Below are 19,744 nucleotides of genomic sequence, written 5' to 3'. Positions count from 1 at the left end.
AAGCTGTAAGAAGAAAAATAACACATATAACTAACAATGTCTAAATAAAATAATACCACAATAAACTAATAATAAACTAAAGTGAATAAATCTATTATTAATGAATAATTAAAATTAAAATAACATCATATTATATATATATATATATATATATAATATATATATATAATTTTTATATATATGTACTAATAAAACAATAACAAATAATTATCTTTATATTATCTTTTGTATATATCTATACTAATAAAATAGTAATAAATTGAATAACAACTAAAGCAATTAATTAAATTAACAATAGCAAAAACAATAGCAATACCACAATAAATTGAATAATAACTAAACTAATAACAATAACAACTAAACTAATGAAAAGTAAAATTAAAATAATAATAACAAATAAAATATAACACTTTCATATCCAAAACTGTAAGAAGAAAAAATAACACATACAACTAACAATGTCAAAATAAAATAATACCACAATAAACTAATAATAAACTAAAAGTGAATAAATCTATTATTAATGACTATTTAAAATTAAAATATCATATTATATATATATATATATATATATATATATATATATATATATATATATATGTACTAATAAAACAATAACAAATAATTATCTTTATATTATCTTTTGTATATATCTATACTAATAAAATAGTAATAAATTTGAATAACTAAAGCAATTAATTAAATTGCAATGCAATAAAATAATATATCTATCTTCTATATTCTACAATCTTCTATATCTATCAATATCTGTACATATATGTATGTATCTATCTTCTTTTTTTATATTTATAATTTATCTAGCTATCTATATCTATAAAAAAGTATATAAATATAAATAATATAATACATTGCTAATTGCTTTGCTAATAGTAATTATAATTATAATTATATTACAATTAGTATTAGTATAATAATTAATATATTATTATATTAATGTATTGAACACACACACACATTTATTTATAATCTGTAGTTTATTCTTTCTTATCTTATCTTATTCTTATAAATTCTTATTCTTATTCTTATAAACTATAAAGATAAATATAAATATAAATATAGTAACTAATAACTAATTCCTTCATTCATCATCATTCATTCATAAATCAATAAAATCAATGACAATGACAATGATACATTAATAATTATTTTATTTTAATATATAATAATAACAATATATAATATAATATAATATAGGCCACCATTAACTAAACTATTAATTCTTCATTCATTCATAAATAGATTGACTGACAATGATACATTAATAATTATTTTAATTTAATAGTGAATAATAATAATTATATATATATATATATATATATATATATATATATATATATATAAAATATAAGCCACCATTAAATATACTATTAATTCATCATTCATTCATAAATAGATTAAAATCAATATCAATGACAATGACAATGATACATTAATAATTAATCATTAATCATTAATAACAATATAATAATAATAATATAATCTACCATTAACTAAACTGTTAATTAACATTAACATAAACGTTACATGAACAAAAACAATAACATTAATCTTAACAATAAACATTCATGCAATTCAAAATAGTAAAGGTTTGAGAAGTGCATGCAATTCGAATTCAAAATGGAGGCTCGGGAAGAAAATAGGCTCAAACAAAAGCTTGGGCAAAAAATAGAGGCTCGGGAAGAAACTAGGCTTGAGAAGTGCATGCAATTCAAAATGGAGGCTCGAGAAGAAAATAAGCTCGGGCAAAAGCTTGGGCAAAAAATGGAGGTTCGAGAGATAACCGAACCTCCGGCCAAAATAAGAAGAGAATAAGATTTCCTACTTGCTTTATAGCGCCCTGCACGTACACGTACCCACCTGGCCACATTTAGCCTTCCGACCCAAATGTTTTAGCGGCTGACTGCACCTACCTAAGGATTGACGATCAGGAATTTACTCGGACAAGAGTTTTAACTTTGGATAGCAGATCAGAAATGCTCACGAAACTGCCTACAAAACGCAGCATATATATTATATATATAGAGATATATATCAGGTGAAATTACGTCAAACTTGGAACTGCTTTTCTTAGATGTTGCTCGTAAAAGATGGTCATCACTAAACCTTTAGTGTTACTCGGAAGAGGCAACGGCCACAAGCTTGCAGCTCAGGCATATACTCATCACACAACACACCATCACAATAGTATTACCATATCATGACGCCAATACTCTCTCTAAAGCCTCCATATTAACACACCCTCAATCTTCAATTATCACACAGAGCCTCCGATATTAAACCCCCTTGATCTTCAATGAATACACAATAGTCCTAAACCGATCCCCACCGCTCTCGTATATATTTTCGATACCACACGATTCTGGAACTTGACTCAGTTCGTGCTTGATTAACCTATAAACTCTCCAAAAACGTTAGCTAAGTAGGGGCGACACCTCTAGTCTCTCACAGATCAACTATTGCTCTGGGACAACTTTCATATCATATAACTGTTGTTGGCACGATGGCTCTTTAAAACCCACGTTTATAGAAGCAGGCCCCATTTAATACGGCACCATCTTCATCCTTGTCTCAATAAATGCTTGACAATCTTTGATGGAAATTTTTGGTTGAACATGTAAAAGAGCCCAGCACATCTTGTTTTGGGCCGTTGGGTTTGTACATTCCCAGAGGAAGGGAAAACAAAGAAAACAAGAAACATTTACAAATTTGTAGCGATGTGTATCCAAATTGCAAAGAATAGCTCAGTATTTTAAGTCCACAACAACAACACTTATGTTGTCCTTGCTATTCCTCGCAAGGGCAAGCTTAGTAAGTAAAGCAGCTGCAGCTTGGGCTGGAGATTCTGGAGGATCATGGTGGATTGAAAAATCCATGTCGTCGTCACGATGCCTGTTAAGCTCTGGAGCATGAGACGAATGCTTATTCCGCCGTGCAGCCATGCACTTCCGAGCGACATCGCACACCTCTTGATTGGACAAAACATCCCACAGCCCATCACTTGCCAATATCAGGCATTCATCCTCAACATTCCTCTGCGTAAAAGTTATTTCTGGTTCAGCAATAACATATGGCTTAAGGAAGCGATCTCCTGCAATGTTGCAACAACCAACTTATGAGAGGTCCAACTCAGAAGATCCGAAAGTTGCGTAAAGAGCAAATCGATCAGAAGTTCTAGATGAGCTTACCTAGCGCTCTTGACATTGCAAGGACTCCAAGTACTCGATATCCTTCCCAGGGGAAAACGCGACCACCCGCTGCCTCAATTCGAGCCATCTCATCAGGCCGATTTGCCTGCTAAGACCAATTCAGATTGAAAATATTCTTCACTGTCCTTTGCACTCATAGCACGTGATATTTTAAAACAAGTACTCTCAATACGGGTTGTTTGCAAACCTTATGATCAGAGGAGAGGGGCAGAGCTTGGCCTCCCCGACACAGTACAGCTCGAGAATCTCCACAATTGGCCACAACAATGCTGGTAGCACCTACCACAGCCACAACTGCTGTCGAACCCACAGCTCCTGACACCAATGGTTCCCGACAACTACTCCTAGGACCGGCATCATTCTTGTGACAGGTAGGACACGCAGGTGCACCACCAAGCGGGCACAACCCACACAACTCTTCATCTAGTTGCTTAAAGCATGATGTGAATGATGTTTTCCATTGATCTTCAAATTGGTTCAAATTGCCAGAACAAGAGAACACTTCTACTGCCAATGCCCCATGCAACCTCTCCTTGCAAAACTCAGCCACCTACAAGCATAAATCCCCCACAAACGTGAGTGAGAGAATTCTGATTTGGAAAACTTCCAAGCTGAAAACACCCTAATCTGAAGACAGTAGACCATAAAAGCAGAATATTAACAGTAAACTGACTGCATTCACTTCAACTTACCTATTTACAGCATCAATTACTAAAATGCTATATAAAACCCGAAGAGCAACCATTGCTAAAAATGCCAAAGGCCAGACAATAGATCCAGAGCACATGATTAAAAACGTTGTGCACCTGTACAAATGATGAAAGTATAGACTAGTACTCAATATGCACCTGTGCACACAATCACTCTCGATCATCCCAAACGGCACAGCACATCATAATAGAAGTAAAAGCCAGCAAATCGACCCCCCAACACACTCGCACGCACGCATAGCAACCTGGGAGAAAAAATCCAAAGCCTATTTCAGGCCCCTTTTCCAGGTCTGGACGAAAAAACGACGAAGTCTTTCCTAAATACAACTCTACCCAGACATTACTAGGGTGGTATATCCTGAACCTGCTGGACAGGAAAGAACACGGTCTATTGTTCTATCACAATCAACAGAGGCTATGAATATTAAATTTCAGAAGTGGTAACATTAAGAGATCCTCCCGACTGGGCGATATATTGCAACATGTCAATTATAATAGAAACCAGAACGCCGAACCTTTCTGAACATACTAACAAAAACACTGAAGAAACCAGGAATGCTACAAAAGAGACTTCCTTTAAAGAAAAGCTTTAAATAATATATAGTAAAGACTAGAGGATCTACAATCAAGTCTACAGATCTTCCAGAATCCTCACTATTCTCTTCCTTTCAGACTTAATAATGATCTTCCTGCTATACACTAACCATATCCGGCAGTAAATCGGGACTGTCAAACTAACCTGTGGACCTCCATGGCCATCGTATACTCCGAAAAAGTGAAAAGCTTTCACATCTGGTTCTTTGATGACTGGTGGTGCAGCCTCAACCGACACAGCTGTTTGTGGAGTAAGTCTAAGAAAGGAAGGTACAGCCACTGCTGCATCTTCCATGCCACGACTTCGACCGCAGATACTCACGACACAATGCGATGGACAAGTCTCAGCCATTGCTGTGGTTTTGGCATGCCGACGCCACCTTAGACGTCTCCTGCGACGTTGCTCTTCCATATCCATAAGCAGTGGTACCATATTCTTTTCATGTGAGACTTTAGGAGTCTTATCTACTGTCAATTTACAAGTGATGTCTAAAGCAACTCCCTGTAAAACATCAAGGCTGTTTTCCTTTTGCGTCCCAGCAGCAATTGCATCTAGACCTGTTTTTGTGCAGCTACCCTCGTCCCGGTCCACGATTTCTGTGGAAAAGGATGAACTCGACTCCAGGTGAACAGTTGCCGCAACTCCCTTCGCCCTTGACTCATCGACATCTTTTGCGAACGTGCCCAGTAATTCACCTTCATCACACGCCTTAACATCACAAAGAACAGCTGCTTGGACTGTTCTAGCACGCTTAGGTGGAGAGTCTATCAATGAGTTGCTCCGCCTGGCTAGGACTTTAAACCGCCGTATCTCATACCTCTTGCGTCGGGCAGCCAAAATGGACTCAGTACCACAATCATCACAGAGATCCTCTCCCTTCAGAATAGCTTCAGGGCACGTAACACGTCCAGATGTGAAGGGAGGAAGATCGTGCGACTGAGGATGACTATCTGAATTCATCATCATCCTACACAATTTGACTCTGTTTTTCAGCAACACGGTTTACGTTGCAGTTCGCCCACAGTGCCTCTGCTTCAAAACGCTTTCATATAGATAATTTGATAAGTGCTGGACGTGCGGCAAACCTGCACAGACGGAAACCTTACTTCCGTGAACAGATGGAGGCCTTATTTAAGGCTTGCAGAGCTGTCCTTTGCCAACCTGCATAGGTGTGGAGGAAACCCTGTATCTCAGACACTTCTGGCAGAGTGGTGAGACGTTTGTTTCGGGGGGAAAGTTGAACAACTAAATTCTTTAGAAATGAATAAAGAGACTTGCTGCACCTACAGCTTTGTCTCCGCGACAGGAGGTGTCCAAAGCTCCAAGTGTAAGTCGAGGATCAAAGTTTCCGCTGCTAGAGGCCTTCAAAGTTCCTGCTGCGAGAGGTCTGCTGCGGGTAAAGCTGTATCGCCTCGTGATTTCTTGATGGAAACAGCAACCTAAACTGCCAAGTGGATGGACGTGATGAAAACCAGAGATGTCTACTTAAAAGACAGGAGAAAGGAAAGGATCGATGAAGGAACGGTGAAGAAGATGCATGGCGGAGAGAGGAACAACGAGAAGACAGACAGAAGGATTAAGAAGGAAGAAGAAAAATGTGAGAAAGAGAGAGGGAGAGAGGGACAAGATACATTTTGTGCATCATCGGCTACAGCTAGATTGGAAAGGAGAACAAAATCTCAGATTTCCGGGGGGACGTGGCAGCCGAGGCTGTTCTGGGGCCCGGTGTGACGTCACCTACCCTCAGCGCGCCACATGCCCCGGCCTCTCACCGTCTGATATATGAAAAAGGGAATTGCCTGTGGCGATCCGATTGGTCCAGGTGGGTCGGTGCCAGCCTTTGGATATGTTGCCACCTGTCGAGCGCTGGCTTGCCCGATCCGCTCGGCAGACCCCGGGGATAACCGGGCACGTACGCCGAACGAGTACTTCGAGTGGGGACCACACTGCAGGGAGGTGTGAAGGCGACTTCCAACTTTGATCTGCTGGAATATATTATTACTAAAAAATCACAATCGATTAGGTTTTGTATAATAATAGTAGCCTGACCGCGCTTGTCATTGTTCCTTGAACTGATGACGTGTCCCTTGTCCAGCATGACCTGCCACTTATTCGCTCAACCACAGTTTATGCATCGGACATTTTCACACGAAAAAAACTCCTTCAGTTGCCACGTCACGATGGACTGCATTATTGCCAAAGCTCGTTCACACCTTAGTTTCGATAATTTAAAAACCTTCGTTAAAGCGGAATTAGTGCTTAGTTAATCCATGACATTTAAAATTTCCATGAGCTTTGGCAATAATCCATGACATTTAAAAACCTTCAACTTAAAATTTTGGATTTGATTTCAATCAAACCTTTGCCGTTTTTGTAGCTATAACTTTTGTAGCTGTAACTTTTGTTCACTCAGATATTTTAGATTGAAAGGATTTTAAGATCCTATTATATAAATTGCGAAGGCTTTTACATTAAACCTCAGTTTTTCATGAACACCGGTTCACACCCCTTAATGAAGGAGATTCCCCCCTCCCCCCCCCCCCCCCCCCCCCAAGAGCAACCAATCAACGTGATACATCTTCACTAAGTAGCATCCATGGAGGCATCTCCACTTGTCAATATCTAGATCCCCCTCACTGCTCATTGCACCATACAAGACATTTTCTGCATGTGCAAGTTCAAAAGGAAAAGACACGCTTCATCCTAAGCCTCTTCAGATTTTGCGAGAAGCTTCCTAAAGATTCCCTTAAAAGGATACATGCACTACATAGATTGTTGAAAGCCAAGCAAAAATATGGCTCAAGTTTCAAAATTCCTCCCAATCTAGGATGAGAAGGATGCTTGATCAAACATATTTTTCAACCTTGTATGACTATGTCTAACTTGTTCCTTTTCAAATAGCACATATTCTTAACCATTGTCCATTGGAGTGACTAGGAAGGAGGGGGCTACTCAAGTGTGTATAAGGAGGAGAAACCACATAAAGACAAATCCTTTGTAACTTTCATATAATTGTAGTGTGGTCAAGAGCATAGTATTTTGTGGGACTTGAAGTTACAATTCTAGCGGAATTAGTGCTTAGTTAATCCATGACATCGCCATCTGAGCTTTGTAGAAAATCAAAATGCTCAACATGCTATAGAGCTCAATTGCACTTTAGTTTGGACATATCAAGGTGATTCAGGATGTGTGATACCCAAAAAGTTTTCTTTTATGTGCATTAGCCAACTTCAACACCTTAATCTTTGTTTCTAGTCTTGCAAGGCTTGAAGTTCTAATCACACAAAGACCCTTTCAACTCTTACAAGAGATCAATGTCCTTCATTATGCCTATCAAATGGTGCCTCCTTTGATGTAGGTTCACTTGTAGGCATAAGTGTGTCAATATGTAAAGTGTTTGCTTTTTTGGATTAAAAAGTTAGCTCAACTTACATGTTGTCTTTAGAAACTTGTAAGCATCAAAATAATAAAATCATTATTATCGGACTCAAGCACTACTTGATGTCACATACAAACATATTATTAATGTTGATGTTGAACCCATCAAATGTTATTTCATGTAGACAAGCAAGATGGAGACCTGCACGAGCACATTTTTATCCATCTAATCACTGAAGAGATGCTGAATATCTTAAATATGTGGGTCAACTCTTAAAGAAATAGTAAATGCCTCCACATGAAGGCCTTAAGACAAGCACTAAAATAAATTTGATAGTGGACTTCATTTCAAATCCTCTTTTGATAAAATAGTATGCTTCAAACCCATGAATTGATTTTTGCCTTACATTCTACTTATTATGTCACTCATGTGAAGATTACAAATGCCATATGGGACTCCATTGTGAAGATTATAAATGTCACTTAGGTGAAGACTATAAATGCCAAATGGCACTCCATTAATTATTATACACAATTATCTTGGCTTGTGCATGCTCATGTGTGTGTGTGTGACAAGTCCTCTTCTTAAAGACGAGAAGAATGATTTCATAAGGACAACAAACGTTTTCTTTTGGTAAGATAAATAAAGGGTAAGTGATTAGGTGGTAAGGGTGCCACTATGCCTGTAAACATTCAATTTTGATCTAATCAAGTCCTTCCAAACTAGCTCCACTCATCTTCATCCACAAAGAAGGCTCATGTGAGGCCAAAATGCTCATTTATATCATGCACTATGATGTGAAACTTACATTGTTATCTATGTCACCATTAGAACTTCATTAGAAACACACACACACAAAACGAGATTTCATCAAAGATTTCCCTTTAGCTCACTAACCATAAGCAACTAAATAAGGAAGATGAGCGTGCAAGAGGAGAAGTTATAAAGAGAAGGGAAAATGAGACCAATACGTAGCAAGCTTTATGAGAAGCCATGTTATGTGTTCCCTTGCTTTTGTAAATGTCAAAATAACCATGAGAGGGGATATTTCCATTACTCATACTTTTTATCTATTGGGTTCTAGAAGAGATTTTTCATTTGAGGAAATGTTGCATCATGGCTGACAAGGGTTTAAGGTTCTCAAATGAGGTTAAATTGCTATATTGTCAATAGTGAAGGAATTGTAGAAGGTGTTTTAGAAACTTGTATATAGACTTAAATACAACTTTCATCTTATCTAATTTCATCTTTTGTAAAATCAACACTACGCAAAATCAACAATGCAATTCATTGGCTTCCTTCTTTTTACAAATAGCAACTCATCCATGTAATTGAGATTCACCCCTAAGTGAAAGCTCGTATAATATTCTAAATCTTCGCCAACACATCATCAAGCCACCCTTGTCGCCTAGCAACATTTGTTTCTTGTATAAAACATAGGGGAGATGTTTGATGAAATTTGACAGATTCATTCTTTGGATCTATCCTTGGTGGGCATATTGTTAGCACCACACTATGCAACAAACATTAAGCCCATGTGATAAAGTTGCCTTCTTCCAAGAATTCTTTAATATCATTTTCTAGGTTCTAATAGTTCCCCTAGGATCGTGTTTCAACTCTCACCCATTCCCTTAATAATTCAATTTCCATTTATTAATAATGTTTTGCAAAGGATAAATTTGAAGACAATCTAAGAAGGTCAAAGAATAGTGAAAGTGAAAGTGTTGAATTTATTTTTTGCTAGACTTTTATTTTATGGAGCTCTAGAGTATTATTTTTGGGTAATTATGGTACCTCATGGACATGACATTATCAGGGATGATTATTTTGTGAGAGTCTCCCATGCACATTATATCATGTCTTGCAATTATATTTGTCACATCTAAAATTGTTGTGTAGGTTACACACATGAATTTGTACTTGGAATAGAATAAGCTTGGTCAAGCACAAACCTTAATTTACAATTGTGGAAACCCTAAAATGTAAAAGGGGTGCAACCCCTAAGATGCAAATAGGGCACCACCCTAGAGAAGGGACCTAACCCTACCCTAATTTTGGTCTATATAAGGGTTCAAGGTCTCAGCTATATTTACCCTTTCAGTACATCCATATTGTGGAAGCCCTATCAATGCAACTATTGAAGCTTTTCATTCGCTTATTCTATTCTATAATCTTATCTCCATTGAAGCCCTATCAATGAAACTATTGAAGCTTTTCATTCACTTATTCTATTATATCGTCTTATCTCCATTGTTGAGAGAGAGAGAGAGAGAGAGAGAGAGAGAGAGAGAGAGAGAGAGAGAGAGAGAGAGAGAGAGAGAGAGAGAGAGAGAGAGAGAGAGAGAGAGAGAGAGAGAGAGAGAGAGAGAGAGAGAGAGAGAGAGAGAGAGGTATGTTGAGTGAGGGGTTAAGGGGTTGAGGCAAAGTGAAGCTCTACATCGTCTTCTTACTTTTCTTTTTCTTCTTCCCATCCATGGTAAAAAGGTTGAGTTTGGAATTGTGCGAGGTTGTGAGATTGCAAGAGAGTGAGGGATCCAGTGAGGTGAAGCTCTTCTCTATCATTTCTCTCTCTTTCTTCTTCTCTCATTATTGGCATACTTGATGGTGGATACAAAGGAGTCACAATAGTGTGGGAAGCTAAGATAGATGAGTTCACCGCATGTTGAAGCTAGTCTTGTGTTTTTGATTTCTTAGGTTGGAGAGAATGATGCATAAGTAGTTAGAGTGAAGTGTTAAGAAGAAAAGGTGAGAGATTGTTGCAAAAGTGAGTTACTTTTAAAACAATAGAAGTCCATCCAATATTCGAATATGTTGCAACCACTAAGGTTCTCACACTTCTACTATGTGATGGAGTAAGAACTTCATGCTCTAGGGTGGATTAGATCATTGTCTACACTCGCATCACACATCCTTCAAAATGTGCATAACTAGGCTAGGAACAGGATTCCTTTATGTGAATAGAGAAAAAAGAAAAAAAATGTTGGAGATTAGAGAAAAGAAAACTTAACACACAATAAGTTAGGAGAATATGAAACACACAACCACAAAAACAATTAAAGCATACTCAAACTATAAAATACAAAATGAAAAACTCAAAACTCTTCTTTCTTGGACATGTTGTCTTGTGTGACTTCTTTTGATGCATCTCACTTGTCATGAAGAATGATTGCACATGAATCAAAGGAAGAAAAGTGTGCTTGGCTTTAAAATTCAAAAAATCAAAATGTAAAGAATGTAAAGGACTCGGCCCCCTCTCATGGCATTGATGCTAATGGAGTGTGCACTTCTTTTTCATCTTGTTGCTCCATTATTTGTATGCGCATAGAAGAAAAGAGCTTGATGGAAGAAACATAATGTCTTTGATTGAGCTAGAGGTTGTGTATATAGTCATCATGATGAAAACATTGCATCAAGGAAGCACTCAAGCTCCTTGGTGGTTCGACCATATCAAAGTGAGCTTGTCTTATGAGGTTTGGGGGAGTTAAATCAGGCCCCTACACATCTAGTCGTTTTTCAAGCATGTTAATGCATTGGGTCAAAGCACATGCTAGAATGTAGGACCTCGATGGATGCTTTCAGAGTGAGGGAAGGTGGAAAGCTCCCTGTAGTAGCTATCGCTAATCTCAACACTATCTTGAGCTACTACTCTCACAAGCTAACATAGCACAACCCATGCCTCGATTCATGGCTCTAGCTTGGTTGTGGGGCAAAACTCCTCTGACTATTACCTCGCTAATCTCAAGGCTCTATAGTTCACCGAGCGGTAGCTAGTTTTTTCATGGGCTTGCAACATTGTTCACCTACTTGCTAGTGTTGACCTTTGTGGCATTGCTTGCTAGTGTACATGTTTCCATAAGCTACAGTGTGGTTTTTGACTACTATGTTGGCCATGAGACACCCATCTTTTACTTGCACCCTTGAGAATGTTGCAATGGTTGATTACACATAGCAATGATGGCATCAATGCCTTGTGTTAGTTGGGTCATCGTGGAATGACAATTGGCACTCCATTTTATGTTTGGACTTGAGTCATGTGCCAATGATTTAAATTGACTATGCCAACCTCACCTATAGCTCTTGATATCGTGCTTCGCACATAGAAAGGAACCAAACACACCCACACCACATATACTCTTAACATGCCACCGGTATACACGTGTTGTAACACACTCACACACCCTTCTTCCCCCCACCTACACACACCATTCTAACATAACCCCCTTACACCTCATTCACTTGCACAACTCCCCCCCTTCACACACACACATTCGCCACACTCACACCCCATACATATCCACTAATTCCACACTACCATCCCACTTGCACACTATAACCTAGTACTCCCACACTAGCATAAGTGTACACTATACTCCCACTCACACACTAGCACTCACACACTATCCCCTCACTTACACAACTACCGCTTGTGTACCAGCACTCACACACTATACCCTCACTCGCACGCTATACTCCCACTGGCACACTAGCATTCGCACACTATACCCCCACTTCCACACTAGCACACTATACCCTCACTCGCACACTATACTCCCACTTGCACGCTAGCACTCACACACTATACCCCCACTCCCACACTAGCACTTGCACACTATACTCTCAGTACATCACTCACTTGCACACTATACATTCTCTCATTGGTACTGCACTGTCCTCCCACTACTTCCCCATTATACTCCTATTCCTACACTATCCTTGCACTCCCATCACTACACTAGCACTCCCACACTACCACTACTCCATGTTCACACTAATCCTACTCTCACACTAGTATCCCATACTAGCACTCCCACACCACCCTTACACTCCCACTCTACACTTCCACAGTAACAACTCAAGGGAATGTTGAGATATTGGCAATCACACCTAGCTTAGCCTCTTTGTATGGAGCAGTGTGGGGGGCTCAAGATGCAGAATCCCATATGCACAGTGGAGGAAAGTGCAGCCTAGTGTTGGGGTAAAAGGCCATTGGGCCTGCCCGTGTACAGTGACCGCCCATATTCTTTATTCATATATATATGAAAGTGCAATAAGGATGTCATAACATTGTTGACAACACCGACATTGTGTGTGCCCTTCTCTCTCACATCTCCTGCATCCCTTTCAACTGGTATCGGAGCAGGTCCTTCAGGAGTGCTTCCCAGCCTTCCCCGGCATCTACACGAGGTATGAGAGCTTGCTTCTCACTCAGTTCTCTGCCATTCTTTGACATGAACAACAAGGTTTCATGAAGAGGCAGCCATAGCTTCCATCATTGAAGCTTGTTCTCTTCACCTCTTGCTTGGACTTGTCCTAGGCTTGTGTAGGCCTATTATAGGCCTTCATTGGGCTCTTGCTTATTCCCTACCCACCCTGATTTGGCCCCTCAAGTACAGCAACATGCTCACATTTTATTTGCGCATGTTTGTAAAAATGGCTCAAAAATCACTCTTTTTGTCATATCTCGGGCATTCAGAACCTGATTCAGGAAAGGTAAGAGTCTAAGTTGGAGTTTTGGCACACTCCGGACATGATGGTGATGTAGGATTTGCCAAATTCTGATGATAAAATATTTTGCAATAGATTTCAGGTCTGAGACAGCATGTATTTGTATGCCTATGGCTTATGTGATGCTTCTGATGTCTATTGATACAGGATCACTTGTGGATGTTATGCCTCTTATGTGAGATGCATTTAGAGCTGATTTAGCTCAATCATTGACTGTTTTGAATAGTCCCAGATCTGTCCAAAATAGGGCAGCCACCTGTTACTTTAATTTTATGCTTACAGGTGTCTTGGCATTTGATGCCCGATTATGCCCGGTTGGTGTCTATACATACGGAAATGTATGCCTATGGTTCACCTATGGATTTGAGCTTGGTTTGAGCATTATTTTACTCAGTTTAGGACTATTATTTGATGTTGAAAAACTTCAAGACTGAAGCTATTTATACTACAATTGGGTTATGCCTATTGGTCACGGGGTGCTCCCGGCTACTCAGTATGATGTCATGATGTATTTGGACTATGCCACATGTCTTGTTTATGCTCTGAAATGCTTTTGAGATAATATTAGAGCTCAATTTGGGTTTGAATGTCACTTCTTTGCAGCTGGCGTTTCATCTATGACATGGTTTAGGCCTAGGCTACCTAGTACGGGTTATGATGTCTTGGTGAATGCTTTATGCTTTGGTTGTGGATGGCAGTTGTTTGAGCTCTAATATTTGAGTATTCCCTTGAGCAATTGGACATTGACTAGGCTTTTTTCATTACGACCTTGGATGCTATATGGGATTTGATGCTCTGATTATGGATCTTGGCTATTACTTGGATGCACTTACAGGTATTGAGCAGTGAACTGCTCCCTTGTTTTGGCAGTTGCCTATTGAGTTGTGATTGCTCATTTGCATTTGATATGTGGTATACTTACTGATTAGTGGACTTGGATAGTGCTTGGGATTTACAATTATGGCCGTCCTGCTTCTCTATTGTATGGCAACTATGCTATTTGGGCTGCTATTGCCCGTGTATGTGAGGGAGCAGTTGATCTTTATGGCCACCCATGTATGCACATGGTTTGCTGCTATGTATTTTACAAAGCCTCTTACCTGGATGCTTTTACATAGATATTTGGGCTTTTATTGGAGCTTGATTCTTGCATGTTTATTTGCCACTTGTCGTTCTTGGCTGGACATGTATGTCAGTACATGGTATGAGACACTACAAAGTTATGTATACTCCTATGTTTCAGGGATGCTTATGCATTTATGGCTCCGAGGCATGCTTATGCTTTTATGGCTGTGAGCTACAGTGGTTGGATATGTCATGCTTTTGTCTGCTAGGCTTGTCCGTGTGGGAGCTTTTGCATCCGTGGTTGATGCCTTTGTGTTCTCCCCTTCTGGTTTGGATGAGTCCCCTTTGCAGTATGCTATGATGACTTCCAGCTCTTCTAGTTATGCAGACAGTCCTCTTGATGAGCCTATTCTCTCTGATGAGAGTTCCCCTGATTCTTTGAGCTCCTTGGATGTATTAGACAGCCCTACTCATGCTATTACAGAGCAGTTGTCCTCTTTTATAGGTTTTACAGGTTCTATTTGCTTTCACGTGGAAAGACAGGGCATGTGAAGCGTAAATGCTTCAAGTGGATTAGAGAGCAGAAAAGATTGTGCCGCACTAGACATGAGAGCAGAGTCAATGATACAGTAGGTGAGATCACTCGTTATAGTGGTATGGTGCATGTAGTTACCCATGATGATGCAGCTGAGCCTAGACTCCTGGCATCGTGTTACTGTGCAGATTACTTGCTCAGTGATATGGCCTATACCTTTGATTGGCTATTAGACAGTATGGCATCTTGTCATGTTACTCCGCATAGAGCTTGGTTCTCTTCTTACAAGGAGGTTGATGGATGTATTTCTTTGGGCCTTGAGCATGATTGTCGTGTTATTGGTACAGGGGATATACACTTGGCTTTGCCAAATGGGTCTTCTCTTATGCTCCATGATGTCTTGCATATCCCTACGCTCAGTAAGAGCCCGATCTCAGTCAGTCAGTTGCATGGTGCAAGATATTATGTCTCTCTTGGGGATACTTCATGGAAAATCCATCGTGGTTGCTTGGTATTGGCCAGAGGTGCTAGATATGGCAGTGATTATGTAGTGCATGTCTCTCATGTGGGAGATTCTATGGTTGCAGTTATGTAGATACCACATGCATTGTTATGGCATTATTGCCTAGGCCATGTACGGCACACTGAGATGGGTGCTTTATGTGATATGGGCTTATTGCCTGCTCTTCCCCATGCTACTTGCCCTCATTGTACTCATAGTCTGTGCAGAGCCTCTTTGGCTTATGGCGATCGTGTGAGGCATGCTCCTCTAGATCTAGTCCATGTTGCAGTATATGGACATATGCCTTCCTAGTCACTTGGTGGAGCGTCGTATTTTGTGACCTTCATGGATCGTGCTACCCACCGTATTTGGGCTTACCCTTTGGTATGAATTGAGGATGTTGTTACTATGCTTGATAGGTTTATGGATTCTACTGGTAGTAGGCCTAGATGCTTGCAGATGGATTATGAGAGTCATGCTACGTCTCCCAGCTTACGGATCTCTTGTCAACAATATGTCATTGATTTCTTATGCCCATGGTATTATGGGATTGCTCATGGCATGTGCCTGACTTTACAGGCAAAAGTTGCTTCTATGCTTACCACAATTAGGTTTTCTTATGGCTTTTGGGCTGAGGCCCTTATGACAGCAGTCTACTTGGTTAATCAGACGTCATGTTTCTCTTTGGATCTGTCAATATGCCACATAAGCCTATGTCATGCAGATGCATACTCCTTGGTTATGGAGATGGTGACTTTACAGCTTACAAGTTTTGGGATTTAGATGCCCAACAGGTTCTACGCAGCCGTCATGCTATGTTTTATGAGACCCAGACATCTCTCAGGCCTCTTAATGTGCGTTCAGTGCGCTTTATGGCTAATTCTATAGCCGTATGTCAGTTTTCTGCTTTGCTGAGGCCGCATACTATCTTGAGACCCCGTTTGACTTGTGTCCAAGATGCTGGCCCTCTTTCAATGATTGACCTTGGAGAGTCTATATGCTCTCTGTTGTCTTTTATGCATTGCACTGATGCTATGAGCCACTCTGATGCTTTACATCCGTGCACTTATAAGTTGTGTTGCTTGCTTCATGGGAAGCAGTCATGGATTGCTCTATTGTCTAGAGCTATGGGATCCCTTATCTCCTGGATGTCCTGGACTCAGGGATGCTTGACTCTTCTTGTGAGGAGGTTCCCACCACTTATTGCACATCTCGCTTTCCGATTGGGTGTTGGGTGAGATGTCATGATTCCTCACCCTGTCTCTTTTCTTTTGTTTTGTTTTTTCACTCCTTGGCCCATTGGCCTTTTAGTGGGAGGTTGTTGGGGTAAAAGGCCCTTGGGCCTGCCCATGTACAGTGACCGCCCATATTCTTTATTCATATATATATGAAAGTGCAATAAGGCTGTCATAACATTGTTGACAACACCTACATTGTGTGTGCTCTTCTTTCCCGCGTCTCCTGCATCCCTTTCACCAAGTCTATTTTTATAAAGCATTGTACTTACTCTCTTTTTGAATACAATGCAATGTACTTTTGTACTTTTAGCAAAGTTTCTAAGTCATTGTAAACACACAAGATTGTGTTTATGAGTCCAAGCTTCCATCTTGGAACCTAATTCACTTGTGTGACATTTGGTCTTGATGCTTGTTACCTCATGAGCTCACTCTTCCTCTTTCAACCTCCATAGCCATGCTCTAAATCCGACATTCTTTACATGGTATCAGAGCCCAGCTGGGCATGGCTCAGCTCTACTAATCACTCCTTCAACTCCTCTCAACCTTTGGTTAGCTCAACTTGACATAAACCCTTCATCTTCCACCTCCATCTTCACACTATCTCTATTGGCTGCTATAGACAGCACCTATCTACCTCTGTTGGAGCTGCCATATCTCTTCGATAATTCTTCGCGGGAGTTGTTCCTTGGTCAAGATGAATATTTCCAGTCCGAAATTGCCTAACATTGTGCAACATACAGCCCGAGATTGTTGAAAAACACAGATTTGGTGTAAATTTCACTGCTATAAATTGGACATGTTCTCTCTCCCTATTATGAGCATTATTCCACAAGTTGATCATATAGGTGACTTAATTTAGCTAAGAGGGCTTGAGAAAATTCCACTCTAGCAAAGAGATATTAAAAGATTACTTAGAGGTGGTAATGCAGGAAGCCATAGCCAACCTACTACTATTCAACTGATGTTACCATCATCATGCCTCACAATGTCAAGGGCTATCATGGGGATTTTGAAGTTTATTATATGGGCTACCTCCTAATAAAATTTCAACTCAAAATGTCTATTGGGTGAGCTTCCACAGCCAAAATATCAGGCTGATGTCCTGAAACCGTGACTGGTAGTCATAGCCACTTATCTTCAAGCTCATTTTTTCCTTCATTTTCTCTCTCTTGCCACTTAAACCAAGCCATGGCCACTCTGATTTGAAGTTCTAAAAAATTATTCAACCATAAAATCATCAAGAAGGGGAAGTTGTGAAATTTTTTTGAAGATCATCAAGTCAAACTCAAGCAACAAACATCGAATTTCAAACTAGTATCTTTTGATACTACACTCCTATTGGTTGTGTCTTTTGACACATACAAAGATCAACTCATTACTGGTTATTCTCAGTCATTTGAAGTTGATTTCATATCACAGAATGACAAGCATGAAGAATTTTAAATGGATGCTTCTCATAAAGAGTAACATGACTCATGCTGCTCACCTACACTACATGGAAGAACTTGCTGTTCCACTTGTAGGGATGGATAGATTTACTTGTTCTAAAGTGCAATCAATGACCTTATTTAAAGACTTTGAACACATTCATGTTGCCTCAAAGATGATGATATCTTTTCTTGAGGGGGACATGAAGATTAATGCAAGTAAAGTCAATAAAGAAGAAGACCATGAAGAAGAGGACCAAAAGATGAGAGCTGCAAGCAAAGTGGAGAAGAAGAAGAAGAACAAGATCAACCAAGAGGACCCTAAAGCTGCAAGAAAAGTGAAGGACAAGTACAAGATCAAAAAGAGAAAAGTGGACTACATGAAGAAGGACAAGAAGATTCATAACGACATATCTAAAAATGCTAAAAACCACAAGGGCCTATCGGTCCTTGACCCAAATTCTTACTAGAATTTTTTATTGTATTGCCTAGCCCTAACACGTGTTTCTAACTTGCACAAGGGTAACTTGGCGCTTGGAGTCGCCGAATCGCGCCACGGAAGAGTTCCGGGCTCACAAGGATCCACACTCAACCATCTTAGAACACGGCACCACGGGGGCGACACGGTTCACAACCTACCTTTCCTCATAAGAAGTCATGGCGACTCAAACTCCGAACAGGGGGCCCTGTTGCCTCGCTCAAAATGAGAACCCTGCACGCTGGGAGGCTAAAACGATGGTTGCTCCACGAGGCACGGCCTACATGGAGGAGGTGGGGAGACATGGGTTGCCCAAGCCTCACACTCCCTTGATACTGACATAAGCTTGTAAACTCCTCGTGTAACCTTGTACTATAGCCTTTGTACACTTTGTGAGGCCCCTGTTACAGCCTCTAGATGTCCACCATGTCTTTGGCACCTACACTTAGCCTTTTTTGCGACAACCTCTAGTGTTTACAATGTTTGTGGTGTGGCCACACTTTGCATGTGGTTGCTCACTAAAGCCTTTACACACTTTGTACTTCTCTGGTTGTGATTGAGGAGGGGTGTTGAGATATCGACAATCACACCTAGCTTAGCCTCTTTGTATGGAGCATTGTGGGCTCAAGATGTAGAATCCCATATGCACAGTGGGAGAAAGTGCAGCCTAGTCTATTCCTATAAAGCATTGTACTTGCTCTCTTTTTGAATGCAATGTCATAGTACTTTTGTACTTTCAGCAAAGTGTCTGTGTCATTGTCAACACACAAGACTGTGTTTATGAGTCCAAGCTTCCATCTTGGAACCTAATTCACTTGTGTGACATTTGGTCTTGATGTCTATTGCATCATGAGCTCACTCTTCCTCTTTCAGCCTCCATAGCCATGCTCTAGATCTGACATTCTTTATAGGGAAGGGTGAGACACGTCTCCGAATCAAAACAAGTCTAAAGTTGCTCAAAAAAACTCAATAGCTTCTAAAGATATCAAGAATAGAAGTACATCCAAAAGGAAGAGGAGACTTAGGGCATATAATCAAAAGTGTCAATGGAGAGTTACCATAAAGCTGCAATAGGTTCCCAAA

At 39.9% G+C, this 19,744-nt stretch overlaps 1 protein-coding gene across 4 annotated transcripts; it reads right to left on the bottom strand.

The window, feature by feature from the left end:
• Positions 1-2,609: 2,609 nt before the first annotated feature.
• LOC148041501 (protein phosphatase 2C 51-like) lies at positions 2,610-6,165 on the bottom strand. 4 transcript variants are annotated; one of them, XM_087680288.1, is made up of 5 exons: positions 5,694-6,165; positions 4,677-5,617; positions 3,415-3,777; positions 3,207-3,312; positions 2,610-3,109 (listed from the first exon to the last, which is right to left on the bottom strand). In XM_087680288.1, the coding sequence occupies exons 2-5, from the start codon at positions 5,496-5,498 to the stop codon at positions 2,763-2,765; spliced, it is 1,638 nt and encodes a 545-aa protein (XP_087536414.1). In that variant the 5' UTR covers positions 5,499-5,617; positions 5,694-6,165; the 3' UTR covers positions 2,610-2,762. The 4 variants fall into 4 exon arrangements, with proteins under 4 accessions (XP_087536414.1, XP_087536404.1, XP_087536423.1 ...); XM_087680278.1 differs by having other exon boundaries at positions 4,677-5,693; positions 5,820-6,165; XM_087680297.1 differs by having other exon boundaries at positions 5,820-6,165.
• Between the last annotated feature and the right edge of the window lie 13,579 nt (positions 6,166-19,744).

Source organism: Lygodium microphyllum, chromosome 1 (assembly GCF_053477565.2).
Source record: "Lygodium microphyllum isolate KBCC chromosome 1, Lygodium_microphyllum_v1.1.10, whole genome shotgun sequence".
NCBI lineage: Eukaryota > Viridiplantae > Streptophyta > Polypodiopsida > Schizaeales > Lygodiaceae > Lygodium > Lygodium microphyllum.
Note: the sequence above shows the minus strand (reverse complement) of the source record. Positions and strands in the feature narration are given on the sequence as shown.

Bases quoted from the DNA above. Each gene is read 5' to 3' on its own strand.
- LOC148041501 (XM_087680270.1), bottom strand. From the start codon at position 5,498: ATGATGATGAATTCAGATAGTCATCCTCAGTCGCACGATCTTCCTCCC. The intron at 3,313-3,414 runs GTTTGCAAACAA...TGGTCTTAGCAG, and splicing joins CCCTCTCCTCTGATCATAAG to GCAAATCGGCCTGATGAGAT. The intron at 3,110-3,206 runs GTAAGCTCATCT...GCAACATTGCAG, and splicing joins TGCAATGTCAAGAGCGCTAG to GAGATCGCTTCCTTAAGCCA.